This window comes from Pituophis catenifer, unplaced genomic scaffold, assembly GCF_029215685.1.
Source record: "Pituophis catenifer annectens isolate HBS135680 unplaced genomic scaffold, rPitCat1.0.hap2 SCAF_2, whole genome shotgun sequence".
NCBI classification, from domain to species: domain Eukaryota; kingdom Metazoa; phylum Chordata; class Lepidosauria; order Squamata; family Colubridae; genus Pituophis; species Pituophis catenifer.
This window is the reverse complement of record NW_027256882.1, coordinates 226,588,462-226,609,005: the sequence shown is the minus strand read 5'-3', so window position 1 is coordinate 226,609,005 and position 20,544 is coordinate 226,588,462. Positions and strand designations below refer to the sequence as shown.

General features: G+C 39.5%; 1 protein-coding gene across 1 annotated transcript in view; it reads right to left on the bottom strand.

The window, feature by feature from the left end:
* Positions 1-2,340: 2,340 nt before the first annotated feature.
* PGM5 (phosphoglucomutase 5) overlaps positions 2,341-20,544 on the bottom strand; it is a 65,177-nt gene continuing 46,973 nt past the window's right edge. The window contains exon 11 of the mRNA XM_070938630.1: positions 2,341-5,880. Within this exon, the coding sequence (XP_070794731.1) occupies positions 5,791-5,880 (90 nt within the window). The 3' untranslated portion in view covers positions 2,341-5,790. The remainder of the gene's footprint in view (positions 5,881-20,544) is intronic.

The following is a 20,544-nucleotide window of genomic DNA, read 5'->3' as shown; positions in this document are numbered from 1 at the left end:
AATTCTTTTTGTTATCCCTTAGCATTACAGGCTGAAATCTAATGAATTACTTATTAATAGTTGACATTTCTTGGTTATAGCAACTTTTTTTATTGTGTTCTGGGGCTAACTAGTTTACATTGTTTAATGCTGCATTGTAGTTTTCTTGTAATAAAGTTTTGTAATGAAATACATTTTGAGAAACAATTAGCAATTATTGGCGGGGAGAATAAATGTGCACTTGTTTCCATCATACAAAACAAGGAAGAAGGAAGGAAGTCTCTTGGTAACCTTTTCTTCTAATTCCTCCATTGCTTCTTTGCACTGTACAACAATCAAGTCTTGAGCTTGTTTATGGCAAGGTTAACCCACTATTCTGTACTGAATTCCAAAAGGGGGACATTTCCCCCCATTTCTGTAGGTCAGAAAACAAAATCCCAATTCTCATTTCATGGTAAATACAAAAGTATCTGCCTATCAAGATGTTTAGGAAAAACCTATAGGGCTCTGTCTTATGTTTAGGGTAATCCACATGAGCAAAGTAATTTTGTGAATCCGTATTCAATATTAACTTAGCTCCTATTTTCATGACAAGTTTAAGATGGTACAGTACTTCTTTTAATGAAGTGATTTATCACATGTGAAGGATAGTAATCAAATATTCTTTCTGCAATAGTGAAAAGAACTCACTTCCAACTGAAATCTTGTTCTGTGATCTGAAGTACCAGTTCGGAACTAATTCAGAAGACAACAAATACAACCAGGGAGCTGGAAATGATGTTTTGGGGAGAAAACTAAGGAAACTGGATATGGTTAAATTTAGAAAGGAAAAAAACTGAATTGAGCTTAACATAGCAATAGAGTTGGAAGGGACCTTGGAGGTCTTCTAATCTAACTTCCTGCTCAAGCAGAGACCCTATAGCAGTGATGGCTAACCTTTTTGGCGTCGTGTGCCAAAAGCAGGGGGGGGGGTCGCGCGTGTGTGCCCACACCCATAATTCAATGCACCCCGCTCCCCCGCGTGCAACTCCCCTGCGCTCCCCCCGCTTGGTACGTGATCGCTCGGTGGGCCCGGTAGGCCTGTTTTTTTGCCCTCCCCAGGCTCCAGAGCCTTTCTAGGAGCCTGGAGAAAGCGAAAACAGCCTTCCCCAGCCCCCTGAAGGCCCTCCGGAGGCCAGAAACAGCCTGTTTCCTGACTTCCAGTGGGCCCAGAAGGTCCAAAAATTAGCTGGCCAGTGTGTGCAGGCGCACTGGAGATGAGCTAGGGCAACGCTCATGTGCCCACTGATATGGCTCCACGTGCCACCTGTGGCACGCATGCCATAGGTTCGCCATCACGGCCCTATAGCATTCTGGACAAATGGCTGTCCAATCTTTTTTAAAAGAACTCCAGTGATGGAGCACCCACAACTTCTGAAGGCAAGCTCTTCCACTGATTAATTGTTCACTGTCGTGAAATGTCTCCTAATTTCTAGGTTGGTTCTCATCTTGATTAGTTGCCATCCTTTGTTTCTTGCCCTGCCTTCAGGTGCTTTGGAGAATAGGTTGACCCTCCCCCCTTCTTTTTGGCAGCCCTTCAAATATTGAAACACTACTATCATGTCACCCTAATCCTTCCTTTTGTGAAACTAGACATTCCCAATTCCTGCAACCACTAAGCCACGCCTAATCATCTTTGTTCTCTCCTCTGCACTCTTTCTAGAGTCTCAACACCTTCTTTATATCATAGCAACCAAACCTGACTCATGGACAAGCCGTTGTAGCTTTCTTGGCAGCAAATCAGAAGTCGTTTTCTTCTGTCTTCTGGATGGTTTTGCAATTTCACCATCTAGCCTACAGCCTTGAGATTTCCCTGAATTTAAGAAACTGCTGCCATCTGCTGATATGGAGGCCATGTTTTTGTAACAAAAGAAAAAGAAAAGTTAACATATCTCCAATCCTTTTCCATGGATTGGCTCTAATCAGTATCAAGGATTTCAAAACCCATGACAATATGTATGCATTTTAATTCAGAACTTGTATTTCATTTACGAAGATCTCTTAAATTGTGCTCAGCTTTTAGCTCGCTCCATATACAGTAAATCCTCCAGCAAATCTTTATATCTCTTATGAAAGGCCAGCACGAAATAAACCAAACTAGCTACTTGTTGCTGTGGGCAGTCAAAAGATTATATAGTGTGTAATGTTATATAAAACAGAACAAAAGTATTGGACTTACAAAAAAAACCTGTTTAATAATGCTGCAATAAAACACTGTGCAAAGATAAATCAGTGCCTCGTTTTCCTAGACACAGCTTTTTTTTAAAAAAACTGTTGCATTGGAGCAAGCTGTGTTCCATCAGCGATTTCATGCAAGGCAAATAGGACACAGCAGTTTATTAAATGTCATAGTAAGTTTTGACAAATATCAAAAGAATCCAAGTCAGCTACTTAAAACACCGCAGCATTCAAGATTGCACTAGAAATGAAGGTTTGCCACTGCAGTGTTACCAGGCTATGAACATTTCAGATTTCACAAAAGCCATTGCAATGACATAGTCACACCTCAGCTTCCCAAGAAGAAAAAATATTTGAATTAGTGACATTTAGAAGTTTTATATCACAGTTTTGTGCTATGGATGGAGCCGTGTTATATTTTACAGCAAGGTTATCCAAACTTGGCAACTTTTAAGACTTATGGACTTCAACTCCCAGAATTCCCCAGTCAGCATTCTGGGAGTTGAAGTCCACAAATCTTAAAGTTGCCATCACCAAAGTTGGACACCCTTATTTTACAAACTCAAAAAACATTTTCCATATGCCAGCATTCACTGAGCAAGCCTTCTTCCTCTGCCATATTCCCCTCTTGTAATAAGACATTGGGCAAGCTTTTCATTAAATGAACTAGGCAAATATTTCTTAAACTTCTACTACAGTTCTGCTAACAAGCTAGATGGTGTTTTAGTTGGGAAAATTTCCCTCTTCAGCTCCATACACTTTCATGCACCCCGAAGCCTTGTCTCTTGGTTAAATTAACTTGGAAAATGGAATTGTAATTCCTTTGTCCAGAGTTATGCAAAACAGTACATTTTAATTCTAATGTTTCCACTGTCTTCCTGCTTTCCTTTTTTAGCTGTTTTACCATTTGAGGTTTCTAGAGCAGTGCCCAAATTTGACTCCTTCAAGACGTGTGGACTTCAACTCATAAAATTCCCTAGCCAGCATGGGGAATTCTGGGAATTGAAGTCTACAAGTCTTAAAATTGCCAAGGTTGGGCACCCTTGTTTTAAGATTTTTAAAAAACCCAGATTGTCTTCTGCTTTAGCTTGAAAAGTTCCTAAATTCCATTTTCAAGTTTGAGGAAATTATCTGCTGTAAAGAAGTGATGGTTCTTTAAAAATTGTTTCTGATGTAAAGTTTCAGAGATATTGATAAGGGGTATATAGAAGCAGGAATCTTACACTTCCAACATACGACAACATTTAAATATTCTGATGTTATGCGAAGATAGTAGCAGAAACCTAGTTGTCGAGTCATATTCTCATACAAAACAATTTAACTCCACTATGGATCTCCAACTACAGTATGCAAGGGCATACAGTCCTTAAAAGACAGATTATGTTGCCTATGTCACTAAATCAGATATTCAATTGTCACACATTTGCAATAACCAAACAGCACTTCCAACTTTCTGAATTATGATTATAAATTGGTGCATGACAATGGGACACACCACACAGACCCATTTCCTTCACCTTATCCAAATTCATATGTTTGTGGAGTTCTTGGTCCTCTCTGTTTGCTTGCAGACATTTCATTACCCAAATAAATAACATTATAATCACCATCAGTGAATGTGGGTTTTCTGCCTGTTCATATATAGTAACTTGCCCTGCCAGGGTTGGTTGGGATATGGTTATCTGCTTGTTATTTACTTGATTAGGATATTGTTTTCTGCTGGATTGTTTGTCTGGTGTTAATGCCTGCTTATCTGGGTACCCGCTGTGGGAGAGGAATGGTTTCCTTTTTAGCTTTTTTACTGTCCCTTCTACTGTCTCTGGTGTTTGGTGTTTGTTTTTTAAAAATCAGCTGATCCATCTGTATAAAAGTTAGAACTCTGCTGTGATAATTAGCCCTTTTAAAAAGCGGAACATAAATATATCTTGAAAGGTATTTTTAAAGATCTTGAATTAAATTAATTTTAATTAAGTATTTGTGTATGAGAGAGCGACAGTGAACATGCACAGGAGAGTGAGAGGGAAGTACCCTAAAGATTTACTTCTAAAAGGAGAAACTGATAACAAAAGGAGAGGGATCATTGTCAAGAGAGCTCCACAGTAGGAGATAAATCCAGAATACAAATCTAATAGCAAAAAGGTATTTTCCTTAAACTGAAGCTGCATAGAGCTGAATCTGACTAGGAGAAGGTGGTTGAGGAAATAAGTAAAAAAAAGCAGTCCCATTTTTAAGCTACAAGCAGAGAGACACACAAACCAGTTATGCTGGTGATGGTATTTATGAATAACAGCAGACATGAACAAAACATGAAAGCTGTTTGCCAAACAGATTGCTGCAAGGTAACTTCTCATTTTTCCATTTAAATACGTAAGATTTAGTTACATAAAGTGTGTATAAATGTACCAGCTGGTGCATAAAAATGTAGTCTTAAAACTTGAGCTGAGAAATTAGGAGTGGCAGTTGCCAGTATGCTTTGAAAAAGATAATCAGCTAACTAAAATCTCAGGATAAAGCTGCAGAATTAGACATATTTATGGAAGATTACATTTTTTTCCTGATACTTAGGGGGACCTATTTCCAAATAAATCTCCTGGGCTACATATTTGTAACTTCATCGATTAGAATAGCCCCATCTGTAGATTCTGCTCATTAGCTGCACCCCTTGGATTCAATGGCTATGGTCACACAACATGAACCTACTCATCATAAACTTATACTTTACTTAATACATCCAAATGTGTAGAAATCACTGAACCATAAATTAGCTACACAGATGAGAGTCACAAAGCCCTAGGGTCACTAGGCTAAAATGTGATTGGCTAGTTTGTGGTTCATTGTATTACACAAATGCTTTGTAACAGCCCAAAGAAAGGACAAAATTGCTGATATTCTAGTTCACGGATGTCAAACTCGCTGCGTCATGTTGCCATCATGTGACACTTTTCCCATTTGTGTAGCTGGAGTAGGTGTGGCCTGCGCATGATGCGTCCGGCCCGTCCGCCGCCAGTTTGACACCCCTGTTCTAGGTTGTTCCATCCTCTGGGACTTCAACTATCTAAAATAAGAGTCCTATTATATTTTAATTCAAAATCAATCCATCATAACTCCCAGATGGGTTTAGAAAATAAGGCAATCTAAGAATAATATTTTGTTTTTGACCTCTTAAAAATGTTCTTGACTATCGTAAGAGTGCTTTATTTTTAAATTATGATGGGAGATTCATAAAACACTATTATCAAAAATCTACGCTTTTCAGCCAGCTCTAGCTAAGGAAACATGTAGCCTATTTTCGCCTTGCAAATGCAAAACACAGGAATCTTTTTTTCTATCATCTCTTATAAATAAACCTTGGTATTATTCAGAGAGAGAGCCCTGGTTTTGATTATTTGCATCACAAGAAGATGCTGAAGCTATAAGAGACAAGTGCACATTTTTCTTAATAATGAAACTCAAAATAAATTTTATCCATCCACTTCCCTCCCAACTGCCCCCAAGCCCTTAAACTAATATAAGGCACAAAGAACTGGTGTGTTTGAGCAATGTCTTCATTCTTCCTTGTCCTCCCGAGTTTGGCCCTGAGTCAGCAGTTCTCCTTCAGGTGATGACAGTAGGACCCTTACGACCTGTTCTCTCATGAATCTGAGATATTTTCAGTGCAATGGCAATGAGTGGACTCAAAACTGCCTAGAGAAAAGATAAATAAAAGATGCTTTGAAGAAAACAATATTTTGTAATATATAATAAACTTAATAATAAATATTTTAAATATTTAAACCAGTGGTTCACTTAAGGCCCATCTATATATGCATATGTTAAGTCTGCCGACTCCACCAGTATGTTTCCATAAACTAACATGTCTTTCAAAATTCATGTTTAAAGTAGAAAAGGAATTGGATATTAAAAATGCAAAAAATAGTGTGTGACTAAAACATGCATGATGTTAATTGGAAAGAAGATAGCCGAATGATTTGTTCCCGTTGAATATTTTGTCTCCCAGGCTTCACATGGGAGGTAACACAAAGCTTTGGATAACATTTCAAAATGCCATCTTGACAACAAAGGGTGTGTGTGAATGTTTGATACTAAAAATGTGATGTTAATTAAGCTAGCAAGGTGGGAGACTAGATGTAGGATACAGTTGGCTTTATTGATGGCTTTATGATGCTTGACTCCTGTTTTTTATATATGTTATGTATTTTATTTGTTTTATCTATTTTATTGTAAGTCACCCACAGACATTTACGTCGGATGGGAGGCTATGTAAGTCAAATAAATAAGAATAATAATAATTAAGTATTTAATTAAACTAGGTCCTTAGGAAAGAATCGACAGAGGAAGAAAAATGCCAAATCCAAGCATCTGACTGACTGTGTGACCAACTATAATAATAATAATAATAATAATAATAATAATAATAATAATAATAATAGTAATTTGCATTTACTTAGATCTCATGTTAGCAGTTAGTCTTTATTTGTGTAAATATAGGATACTTTAATTTTTTTCAGTGAGGAAAAATGGGTATTTTCAAGAACAAGGTGGAAATGTTGAACTAATTTAAACATTTAGCATTATTTACAGATTGAAAATCATTTTGTTCATTTATTTATGAATTGATGTGTTCAGCAACGGCTGATCAAGAAAAGATCGGAATGATTGAACCAGTTCTCTTTGCCACAGCCTCCACCTACTCATCCAGGAAAGATTCCATATTTGTATTTACTCTTTCAAAAAAGTATAGGAATCAAGAGCAATTTCAGGTGCTACCTTGGCATTTGAAAGCCTCTGTAGAAAAATAATTCTGTCTTGCTAGGATACAATCTGTTCTATCCCCACCCACTCTTTCATAGATCCAGGCACTGAGGTCAAGACCTCAGTGCCTGGGCAAGATTTGAGATGCGATTCGCCATTGCCTCCTTCCAAGAGTTGAGAAAAAGAGAGTGATTGGCGCAAAGTCATCCAGTTGGGTTCCTGGTATCCTGGTTACCACCCTGATCCTTAACCACTACAACAATTTTACCCTCTGTATTTGATCACCTCAAACCCAGGGTTGTAGATGTAGATGTTAAAGAAAACTGAAGTTTCCAAAAGTTCAAACTCTCCCATGAACGCCTAATTTAAAGTTTTGCTAACCAGAGAGAGTAACTTAAAAAGAGAGAGTACAAATTTTCAGCATTCCATTAGACAAATCAAATACAGTACCTTTTGCTTCTATAAATTACTTAAATGAAACATTATCTTGGAAACTTCTGCTTTTATGACTTTGTGAACTTTACTGTGGATGGGGAAATGATATAACAGAGGAAGTGTTTACTTAATGTCTAATGTCAAAGGTAATATTTCACTCTTATCCATTAATAAAAAAATCAATACTGTAATAACACCAAGTCTAACCCAACAAACAAATCCCACAAATTCTATGTCACAACTCTGATATGATTTTAATGTTCCTGTACTAACTAGCTGAACTTTTTATGTGTGAGAAAAATCACATAATGGTTTTAGAAACGTCCCTCTTAAACTGAAAAGCCAGAAAGGTTTTTGGCTGAAATCAAATCAGCTTATCATAAATAAGACAGGAACCACTTCTATGAGCCTAAACACTGCTCTATAATACAGTGCATTATGAAAATAGGAACCTGTATAATTTATTGCATTTTTAATAGTACGTGATTCAAGTAATTCCAAGATCTGTTTCACAAAATAGTGACATCATTTTAAGGGTGGAGGACATGTTGTTTTAATATATATCTGAAATGTTATTGTCTTCTGCTCCCAGCAAAACTCTGCAAACCTTTTTCTGAAAAATAAAAACGATCTTCTAAAAAAACAGATATATCATGAGCTAGAAAGATAACTAGGTATTTCTTTCCAACCCATCACATATCTGTTTAATAGATAAACATCTATTTATCTTTCTTTCTTTATAACTTGCTCTTTTTCCAGTACTCTCATACCTGTAACTTAATATTAGAATTACAATGGGCTTTCTAAGATATCTCAGAGCCACAGGCACTATGAGGCTCAGGACAGGTAATCTTTCTTATAAGGGATGAAATGGAAATTTGGTCCTGTAAAAATCCAGGAGTAGAGTAGTTAATTATACATTCATTAGAAAACAATAATAATAATGCTGAGCATGAATGGGGCTGGTCTTTCAACTTTTGAAAAATTATTGAAGATTCTATCTTAAATGTCTGCTTAGTCTCTAAACATCATCTTCATGCAAGGAAGAAGGGGAAACTGGTAATAGATAAGTAGATGGATACATAAGATAGAACAGGGCTGTCAAACTTGATTTCATTGAGGGCTGTATCAGGGTTGTGTTTGACTTCAGGAGGCCAGGGTGGGTTTGGCGAGAGTGGCATGGGCATCTCGACGTCACTCGTATTGGGGCACCTGTGGCGGCCCAAGCGCTCTGCCAGAGAAAATGGGCTCCTTCAGCTGCCCTCGTGGGCTCTATTTTTGGGTGTGATGGCCTCCTGCAGCTCTCTGTCAGTGAAAACAGAGCTCGGGAAGGCCACACACAGCCCTTGTGGGCTCCGTTTTTGGCTGCGACAGCCTCCTGCAACCCTCTGCCAGTGAAAATGGAGCTCGGGAAGGCCGCAGGTGGTCCTCCCAAGATATCTTTGCTGGCAGAGACACTGCGGGCCAGTCCTTCACTATTCTAGGGCAGCCCCATGGCCAGATCTAAGCACCTGGCGGGCCAGATCCAGGCCTTGAGTTTGACACCCCTGAGATAGAGGATAGACAGACAGACAGATGGAACTACGTACAAGGCAAAACTATGACCATAGCCCAAAATGCAAACTCCGTTTTTTGCTTCAATAAAGTACTTGTTTAACTGAAGTCAGTTAATTTTCTCTAAATTACTGTTTTTCAATTGAATAACCTGTACAGATCCTGCCCTCAGTGTATTTCTGTTCAGTTTGCTAATTTCTCTTTTGCTAACCATTTCGTTCCCTAATGCTCTACCCATCAACCAAGGACCACCTCTCCAGTCATTATGGCAGCCATTTCACTCATGCTTCACCTGCTCTCTCCAGTCACCCCACACTTTCCTTCTCTCCTCAATAATTTACTCAGCACTTTAGAAAAACAAAATTGCCATCCAATTTTACATCTTCCTATGGCTGCTTCAGGTCTGAACAATGCTCAATTAGTGTACCATCAAAGCTGACAGCAGCCAGAGCACAGGAAAACTTAAAGAAATAATATAAGATCGGTAGATGTGGAGAGACCTGGCCCATAAACGAGTTGGAGAATACTGAACGGATAACCTCATCAATCATCAGTTACTGCAATGTAAAATAGTGCCTTCTCCTGCATTCATGGAGGTTTCTAGCTAAGATGTGGCAGGAGGAAGCCACTGCCAAAAAAGATTTCATTAAAAAGAACCATACTTTTTTCTCCTTTTATTTCAGGGGGCAACTGGATTTATGCCGTACTTCACCTCACAGCCACTTGCACTTTGCAGTATGCATTATCAAACAATGCATTTTCTACACACCGTTCTGAAAATTCACAGGATGTAAATGGAGAATAAAAAAAACCCACTTGCTGGATTCTGTATGTGAAATGGCACTACTTGTGAATTGAGACAATTCTTGCTAGGTTGTTCTGCCCCAGCTACGGACCCGAAAGAATGCAGCACACACAAAGTCTGTACAAACCTTAGTTTACTAAATTAAATCAATCTTTTTCAAACAAAGGCTGTTAATTAACTTTCTTAACAGCCTACAAGAATCCAAAGAATAAATAATCGTAATCTTATTATGGTTGGCAGAAAGCCCAAAAGCAATTTGCAGGAAACTGAAAAGAGAACTAAGATCAAGACGCGAAGGAGAGTGAATGAAGTTGTTCCCTGCAAATTGCCTCAGTCGTTGTCCTTCCTTAAATAAGCTAAGGGAGTGGCCAATTAGCCCCAAGCCTTACTCTCGAGGAGATCTTCTCCTGAGGAGCCACTCCTGCCTTTTGGCAGCTCTGCGCACCCATGCATCGAGAAGAGGCTCCTCCTCTTCTTACTCTTCACTTATAGGAGCTTCTGGAGGTTCTGAAGGCCCTGGCTGAATCCCTGCACCACATCTTCTCCAGCCTCCTCATTGTCTGACTCGAGTGCCAGCTGCACAGGCTGCTGGCGCAGCACCACACCAGCCTCCTCGCTGTTGGAATCAGCTACTAGCTGCACAGGCCACTGATGGGCCACAACATAGGTAGATCACAAGGATCCACTTAAGGCAAGGTGACTTTACTTCGAAGTACAAGGGGCAAAATAGCAGGGATCTATCTATGTGTTTCATTAACGTTATGGGACATTCCAAAGAATATAACCAATGGTGCTGTTACTATTTATCAAGAATCTTATTTTATTAATCATGCAAATTATATCACCTCTATTTCACTAAATAAAAGAAGAAGTTTGGGTCTTCATATCTGTTTCTTCCAAAACAGTATTTTCCTACCTGGGTTCTCCAAATGTGTTTGATGCCTTTCCTCACTAGCTGGAGCTGATTTTTACAGTATTTTTTTTTAAAGGAAAAATCTTTATTTCAGATTGTGCATACAGTTACACTGTAGAAAACACCGATGGCTGAGTGACACTGTCCTGCCCTGTGTAAGAGGAAATGGAAATGCTTCCTGGCTGCTAAGGGGTGTTTTTAAAAAATCAACATGGCAGCCATGATCATACAATTGAAGGTCTACCTGATTTTATGCATGCTCCACATACCAAACGGGGTATTGGGCTTTGATTGCACTACCACAGCTGCCATCTTATGCCATCTTATTTCATATGCTGCCAACACCCCACTTGTTCTTCCAGAATCAAATCACATTTTTTCATAAGCCACCAACTTTTCCATAGCAAAATTGCTGTTTCTGGGAAAATATTATTCAGGAACATTCTGCTAAGACAGTTTTAAATGCTATTATCTGACTCTTGCTGCATAAAGTAAGAACGAACACATTTTATAGTAATTTTATTAAACATTACAATTACAAAGATGAAACTAATAGAAACTAAAAAAAAAAACCTAAAAAAAATAAAAATAAAAAGGTAGCAAATGCAGAGAAATAAAAGTAAAAAAGAAAGAATAAGAACACAGTAAAAGAAAAGAAAAGAAATATATAAAGAAATGACTTCCACCTTCCTTGGAACAAGTCTAAACAATTTGTTAACTTTTCACCCTCTCTTAAAGTACAACAAATGACCTCTTCTTGCCATATCTCATCTCTTATCTATAAATAAAGGACGGAAATATATGGTACAGTTTGTAAATATATAATCTGGTCAAGTACAATAAATTATATATAAAAATAGTTCAGATATTAATTCAAAATGTGCAATAATTATTTTATTATTCTGTTCACCTTTTCATCTGCAGCTATTTGGGAACCACCTGATACAAATGGATTTAGCACAGTTATAGTTTCACTTGATAAAGAAATAAAATCAAATTATAAGAGTACATAGAAGTTCAAGGTTCCATTTATTATAACTATCTAATAAAAGCCATGCAAAGGTTATGGCTGTGGAATAATACTACGACAAGCAGGGGCACTTTTTCAACTAATTATCAAGAATGATACACATGATTTCCAGTTCTGTAGTACTCAAAGTGCTTGTTATTCCAGTTATAAAGTGAAATAAAGGTTTTGTTCACAAAATTATGGTTTGTGGTAAGCAGGTATTTGGTCTGGTATCCCAGCAACTTCCAGAGTAGCCAATATTTTGCTTTGTTTCATTGATATGTTAAAACGATGGCCTGATTTGAGGAAACTTTTGTTCTACCCATCTCATATTTTCTGCCTCTCAAGTTCAAAAATACCCAGGTGATCAGCCCGTCTGGGTTCCACTTAAGATTCCTGAGTTTGTATTAAAAGGCCAGAAGTAGTATAATTACCTAAGCCAAGTTTTGTATCTGGAGGCAGATATTATAACAAGACCGGATGAAATAAGTAAATTAACTTATATCTAATCTTGGGGAAGAACTATGGGCAAAGCATTTTGCCTTAAGTGCTTTGAACCATGTTCTTCCTTCAGATAGCACATTAATAATCTATTAATATTAGTTATGTAATAAGCGTGTTATACAAGGGTGAAATCCAACATGTTCTCACCAGTAGTGGAAATTTTGAGTAGTTCGGAGAACTGGCAAATACTACCTCTGGCTGGCCCCAGAGTGGAGTGGGAATGGAGATTTTGCAATAGCCTTCCCCCAGGAGTCGGGAGGGAATGGGGATTTTGCAGTATCCTTCCCCTGCCATGCCCACCAAGCCACGCCCACAGAACAAAAAAAAAATGGATTTCACCACTGGTGTTATATTATATCTTTATATGATGGCTAAGCTTTTCTGGACCGAGTACCCAAAGCGCATGCACCTGAACTCCCCAAATGCAATGCCCCCTTGCATGTGTCTCACCCCGCGCATGTGTGCGTGGCCCCCATGCATGCATGCACGCCCCCACATTCTCTCCTCCTCTTGCGCATGCTTGTGCAGCCCTGCGCATGCACGCATGGGCCCCCCTGCACCAGCATCACCCCCTGCACATGTGCGGCAGAGAGCCGGCGACCAGCTGGCCAGCAGGAGGCGCACATGCATGCGTGGCAAACCTGAACTGGGGTGATGGTTTGCGTGCCCACAGAGAGGGTGCTGCGTGCCACCTATGGCACATGTGCCATAGGTTCGCCATCACGGATATGTACACTAGCTGAATACCCGTGCTCCACTACGAAACTATGCGATCGGGCTTGATAAATTGACACTTACAGCTTGAAAATTAATGAGTAGCTACGATCGGCCTCTTCTCTCCCTCAGCCTTCCCCCACAGAAGCCTCCCCTATCCTAATTAGCATCAGAGTGTGTTAATAATAATATAGGAAATACTAATGCTCTGATGGTCATTTCGATTAGTGAGCATCTAGAAGCCAAGAGGAACATACATGGCAAATTTCAAGTTTGGGAGCCTGAAGCCTTCCAAATAATGTTTAGTAACTATCTTATTATACAGATAATCCTCAATGTAGAATTGTAATTGAGCCTGGAATGATATTTGTAAATTCTTGCAGTCATTAAGCCAGTCACAATGTGACTGTGTTTGATTTTACAATCTTTATTGCATTGGTTGTTAAGTGAATGCAATGGTTGTTAAGTAAATCCCTTTTATTCAGTGGATTTTTTTTTTGGCCAAAACTAGAAGTAAACACTGGAAACTGATTAAAAAAATGTAAAAACTCATGGTCATTTGACCCTGGGATACGGCAAGTGGTTGTAAATACAACAGCTGCCAAGCACCAAAATGTAATCATATGATCCAAGGGTGGGTGGGTTTGTAAGCCGTTAGAACTTCAAAATCAGATTGTAACTACTTTTGAGGGGAGGTCTGTAACTTTGAATGGTCACTAAGCGACTAATCATTAAGCAAGGACTACTGCATGACACAAACATCTAAGAGTTACAGTTCAACAACATCTAGAAGACCAATCTCCATGGGTGACAAGCAGAAGACATTTACAACTTGAAGTCTGCCAGTCAAGGAGGACTACAACTCCTAGCATCCTGGAGAGCACTACCAATGGCCATAGGATTCTCATCCGATATATCACCAAATACCTCAAAGTCATCTAGAGTTCTGGTTTTAGCTTATTCTCCATAACATTTCTGTGGTAAAACAGTTCCCTTGTCTACTGCCCCAAACAGTAACTTCTACCAAATCTGTAAATGAAAACTGAGCAAAAATTTCCAAAAAAGTAAAATGTGTCCTTCGCCTGTGATATAAGGCACTTTTAAACCATGGGTGTCAAACTCGCAGTGTCACATTGCTGTCATGTGATGTTTTCCCCCTTCACGGAGCTGGGATGGGTGTGGCCTACACATGACACATATACAGGCTATGAGCTGCCAGTTTGACACCCCTGTACAGTGACTATGAATTTCATGAAGGCCGTGGATTAAAGGGAAAATAAAACCTTATTGAAATAATATATTCTGTACATTGATGCCTTTCATTTTAGCCATGTTCAAATTTGAGAAGTGAATTCGCTTTTCTGATTAAATTGTTTGATCTGTCACACTGCAAAATCATCTGGTAATTTACTTAACCATCCTGCACTTTCGCCATAAACTTAACTACGGTCACTATAAATTGTGTTAGTTCAAAAGCAGCTGTAGACACCAACCATCCCATGAGGTCAGATGAATTTGGCAGCTAAACTCATGACTCAACTGCGATGGTATACAAATGCCTTTGGGGGGAGGGCAGAATTTCATTTTGTAGTAGTGAAACTCGGCTGAGGTTGAGAGCCATCTGTTTCCCCACTGGAACGCAGAACTTTTAAGGCAGGGTTTTCAAGCATTTTTAGCTCAGCCTTTTTCAACTTCAGATCCACAGAAGGTTAGCCATGGCATTTTTTTTTTGCAGGAAACTAAATCAGCCCTACCCTTTTCATTGCATCTTAAAAAAAAACTGGCATAGTTACGGTCAAGTTAACTTGAACTCTCAGTTTCACCTTCTCTTCTAAGTGTAGGGGATGAACAGGTATAAGTTTCTCGAAGTTTATAAATTTTATTTTATTTTCCTCCTTACTAATTGATTTTACTTCCTTTTTGCGTGGAAAGACTTTCTGCTCCAGGATGGAGAACACCTTAGACAAGGCTAAACCAGGGGTGTCCGGATGCGGCCCTCAGGATACTTAGATCTGGCCTGCGGGGCTGCGCTGGAAACAGCGAAGGAGCAGCCTGCAGTGCTTCTGCCACCGAAAACGTGCTCCTGAGCTCCGTTTTCGGCTGCCACAGCCTCCTGCAACCTTCTGCCAGTGAAAAGGGAGCTTGGGAGCCTGTTTTTGCTGGCAGAGTGCTCGTGCCACCACAGGTGCCCCTGACAGGAGTGAGGTTGAACTGGCCATGCCCACCCTGGCCCTGGGCCCCCCACCCCTGAGGTCAAACATAACCCTGATGTGGCCCTCAATGAAATCGAGTTTGACACCCCTGTGCTAAACAATGGCTTTTTGGACAAAAGCACTGATTGTCCTCAGCTTTCAAAAATTAGAAGGAATAAAGCACAATGGCTCTAACCAAAGTTGAGAATCAGAATTTAGGTGGTCCTTCTTCTTTTTTAGTTAATCCCCTTCTGTCCAAATTTTTTTCACAATGCAAACCAATCAGATTTTTTAAAAAACACTACTATAATTAGTCAAGTTATTTGACTATAATTAGAAAGTTATTTTGGGGAAAAATATGTTTTAAACTAAAAAAAAGTAATATATGAGCTTGGTTTATCCATGACAACTAATACTGGTAGCTGTAAAACAGATTTGGGGCGGGGGGGAGTATTATTTGAGATGGTTGAATTATTTATGTTCAGATAGTAGTGGATCCAGAGAATAAACATCAAACATTTGAAATATTTGTTTTGTATATACTGCATTCATAATGCTTAAGGTTTCTCATGTAGATGCATTGCGTTTCTGAGTGTGATTCAAAACTAATTTCAGAGACTGTTCTCTATGTAGGTAACATTAATTACCTTTGCATTTTGACCAGGTTTTGTTTATCTCATTGAATATTTCCCCACTTTTGATATAATTGTACTCGTGTGGACTGCATTGATAATAAAATATACCTAATAACTTTTTTACTGTGCTGGAATGGATCGCTGTTCTTGCTGCCATTGATAAAACAGTGCAATTTGTCTTCTTTTTAAATGCTGCTTAAGCAACTAAGAGGGCAATGGAAAATAAAGAGGAAGCAAAAAAGCTATATTACAGAACAAAGGGAAATCGATTAATAATTGTAGTTACTATGCTACAATGCTTTCAAATGTCACTAGATTTTGTTGTTTAGTTCTATTTTTTAACAGAACAACAGAGTTGAAAGGGACCTTGGAGGTCTTCTAGTCCAACCCCCTGCTCAGGCAGGAACCCCTATACCATTTCAGACAAATGGTTGTCTAATCTCTTCTTTAAAACTTCCAGGGTTGGAGCATCCACAACTTCTGGAGGCAAGTCATTCCACTGATAAATTGTTCTAACTGTGAGGAATGTTCTCCTTCGTTCTAGGTCGGTTTTCTCTCCTTGATTAGTTTCCATCCATCGGTTCTTGTCCTTCCTTTTGAAACAAATATTTCTAAAACACTGTTATTGTTTTAAACAGATCTCCATTGTAATTTAATTTTGAATCTATAAGTATGTACATAAGCGTACATCAAAGTTACAACATATGTAGTCTTTCTTTGGGTGTTTTTTTCTTAAAATGATTCTATAGGATCTACCTTTATCAATAGTGCTCTGCTGGGTACAAGTTAAATATCTTGAGATACACACCATATTTTATGGAAAGCATATATTCTGTACATTAATTTCAAATCATTCATTGAAAATGGCAACTGAAACACAGTTATTGCTCAGTAATCTATATGACAGAGTTACTACTAACAATGCCTGTTCTTACCCTTTATATTTAACAGAAGCTAATTCAAAACTGTCATAGATGAAGCATTTTCTATCAAAGAGGAAATGATAGGAAAAAATCCTTTAAAAGAAAAATTCCTGTATAGGAGATGCTGCCAAAATCCCAGACACAGAGTTATTTGACAAAGTTGACAGCTTTAATGGCACAGTGTTTTTGGACACAGTAAAATCATGGCACTCCCCACTTTTTACCTTATAACTTCTATTTATTCTGGTTTGAATGATTACAAGTATCCAATCTTTTTAGTCTGAATTAGGTGGGTCAAAATACCTCAAATAATTAGGTATTTTATTGGCAGAACATTCCCTATTGTTTTCCAAGTTATCTCAAAATACTTAAAAAAATAAAACTTGTAAAATACATGGCCTCAGTTGCCAGTGGACAGGAAGTATGACTCCTGCATATGTTTCAGAGGCTGAAAAGGCTATTAGAAAAGCACTGCAGGTTCCCTCAGATGTGTCCGGAAAGGAAATCACTACATAAAGTCTTACTTCTTTCCATGACGCATCTCCAACTGACTTGTACCCTGCCCACATTGAAAAACAACTCTCTTAAAAATCATGATGTTTAAGTACAAGATACAGCAATGAATGGTAAATTTACAGAAATATTGACGACAGGAAAATGAAGGAGTAAAGGAGATTAATAATAAATAAAATAAAAATAAATTTCATATACAGTCTAAATTCACACATAATGGTAAGCAAAGATTTTTAACTACAGATTGCTGCGGAAAAAAGCTAACTCACACAGTTCAGAGATGGGCAACCACTTTGTGGCTAGGAGATACACATTGTAAAACACCTTCTCAGCTTTTAAGGGTTGTAGAATTTGTGATGAGGGAATCAGGACTTTCTACTGGAGGCTAACACAACTCCTGTACTGTCTGTCTTTCTGTCTTTCTTTCTGTTTAATGAAAAATGTTGCTGCTGCAATTGGCAGGTTTCTGCCAACTCAATTTTGGGTCATATTGGATGCCATGAAAAATGGTCTGCAGATCACTTATGACTCACTGATAGCTTATTTCTGCAACCATTGGTGAATTTGGGTAAAGCAAAAACCTAAATCCCATTACAACCTAATGCAATATGTAAGAATCACTTGTAGTCCAATTACAGTGCCTATTCTATTATCTGGGTATCAGCTGGAGATTAATTTTTCCTCCAAAGAGTATATCCATTATTGCCCAGGCTGGGCACAAAATAACCCAAGTCATGCCATTTGACACATGAAGGAAAATACCTGGTTATTCTAGCAACTGCAGCAAAACATTACTTGAGAAAGATTCCCAATCTCACTATTCCTAGTTATGAGCCATAAATTGGAACAGATATCCACAACTTCTAAGGGTAGACGTTGTTGCTTGTTTTTTTTTTTTAAAAAATCCCTGTTTCAAGATATTACAACATATAATAGTAAATGAGAATGACCTTGGGGGTCAAGGGAAAGAGATGCTGGCTAGAAAACAATGGGTCAAGAGAGTGGGGAGCCCCCAATGGCTTAACAGTCAGAGGAAAAAACTTAGAAAGGACCCACTTCCTAAGTTATCTCAGTTAATAACTAAGAATCCTAACAGTATTCCCAATATTGAAATATGTTCTCCTTTTCTGGTTTTTATGTACTTGCTGTTTCCCCAATTTATTGTTCCTATTGATAAAAACAGCAGTAAAGTTTTTTTTTTTTTCAAATAGAAAAGGAGGGGAAAAAGAAAGAAAACTATTGGCACTTTGCTCTTAATGGATCTCTAGCAAAACATCCCATCTTAAATCTTCTCCCAGATTCACTTTCCCTCCGAAAAAAAGCTGGATTGTATAATTTGATAATTTTCACGATCTCAAATACTTTTCCTACCGAGAGGCAAGGTTATTCTGCAACTATGATAGCCATCCTGAATGCAAGGCTGAACCTTAATTTTTAATTTCACGTTAGTCTCATCCCTCTGATAATTAAGACACTGCACTTCATTCTCCTCCCTCGGAAAACCCTTCTAGCGAACATTCAGGCATTTTGCCAATCAGGCAAAATTGACAGCAAGTATGAATCTGGAGAGGTTGGCTGCATTCTGCTGAAGCAGTCCTTTAGCCTTTAACTCCTCTTTAGTACAGAACAGTTTTTGTTTATAAATACAAAAAAGAACTCTCCAGCAGCTTCGCATTTCTTCCTTACAAGGAATCCAAAAGTTGCTTGGATGTATTTCCCAACTGCAGTATTACTGCAGCAAATTACTGGAATACATTAGGAAATTAATTCTCTAGACAAATTAGCTTAACAGCAAGCTATGTTAAAAATGTTGAATTTTAATTCAGATTTATGAACGTAAAGTAAAAAAGAAAGGGAGAAATAAGGTCTCTGTTCATAAATCTCAATAGATGTATGTTTCCTTCTTTTCTTCTCTGAGGAAATTTCATGTTAATATCCCATAGCCATGTATGGTGCACATAAAAATAGTTTTATAGAAAGAAACAGGCAACCCCTTCCCCTCAAAAAAGATATACCCTCATTACAATCAATTTGATTTTGTCTTTTGAGCTGCAATCTTTTTAGGCATGGCAGGACAAGCTTTCCTAAGTTTTCTGCTTTAAGGAACAGAAAGAGCAGATGAAATCTATTCTTTTTTGTTATCTGGGAGGAGTTTGATCCTGTGACTCCCGAGGATGTGGACAGGGTTCTGGGTAAGATTAGTGCCGCCACGTGTTTATTGGACCCGTGTCCCTCCTGGTTGGTACTGGCCTCCCGGGAGGTTACACGAGGCTGGCTCCAGGGGATTATAGGTGCTTCTTTGGGTGAGGGTGCCTTTCCTGCTGCCTTGAAAGAGGCGGTAGTGAGGCCCCTCCTCAAGAAGCCTTCCCTGGACCCGGCTGAATTAGCCAACTATCGTCCAGTCTCCAACCTTCGTTTTGTGGCGAAGGTTGTTGAGAGCGTGGTGGCACGACAACTTCCCCGGCACCTGGATGAAGCTATCTATCTAGACCCGTACCAGTCGGGCTTCAGGCAGGGGTACAGCACAGAAACGGCATTGGTCGCGTTGGTGGATGATCTCTGGAGGGCTCGGGACAGGGGTTGTTCCTCTGTCCTAGTCCTATTAGATCTCTCAGCGGCTTTTGATACCATCGACCATGGTATCATGCTGCAGCGGTTGAGGGGGTTAGGAATAGGGGGCACCGTTTTGCGGTGGTTCTCCTCCTTCCTCTCCGACCGCTCGCAGTTCGTGTTGGCAGGGGGGCAGAGGTCGACCTCGAGGCGTCTCGCATGGGGAGTGCCGCAAGGGTCGGTCCTCTCGCCCCTCCTGTTCAACATTTATGTGAAGCCGCTGGGTGAGATCATCCGTGGTTTTGGAGTGAAGTGTCATCTGTACGCTGACGATACCCAGCTGTACATCTCCACCCCAGACCACCCCAACGATGCCCTTGATGTGATGTCCCGCTGCCTGGAGGCCGTGCGGGCCTGGATGGGGAGGAACAGGCTCAGACTCAACCCCTCCAAGACCGAGTGGCTGTGGCTCCCGGCGCCCCGATATAGTCAGCAGGTGCCATCGCTGACTATTGGGGGTGAATCTTTGCCTCCCACGGAGAGGGCTCGCAATCTGGGTGTCCTCCTGGATGCACGGCTGTCTTTAGAAGAGCATATGACGGCCGTGGCCAGGGGGGCCTTTTATCAGGTTCGCCTGATTCGCCAGTTGCAGCCCTTTCTGGATCGGGACGCCCTGCGCACGGTCACTCATGCCCTTGTTACTTCCCGGTTGGACTATTGTAATGCTCTCTACATGGGGCTCCCCTTGAAGAGCACTCGGAAGCTCCAACTGGTCCAGAATGCGGCCGCGCGGGTGGTTATGGGCGCAACCCGTTATGCCCATGTGACACCCCTCCTGCGCGAGCTGCA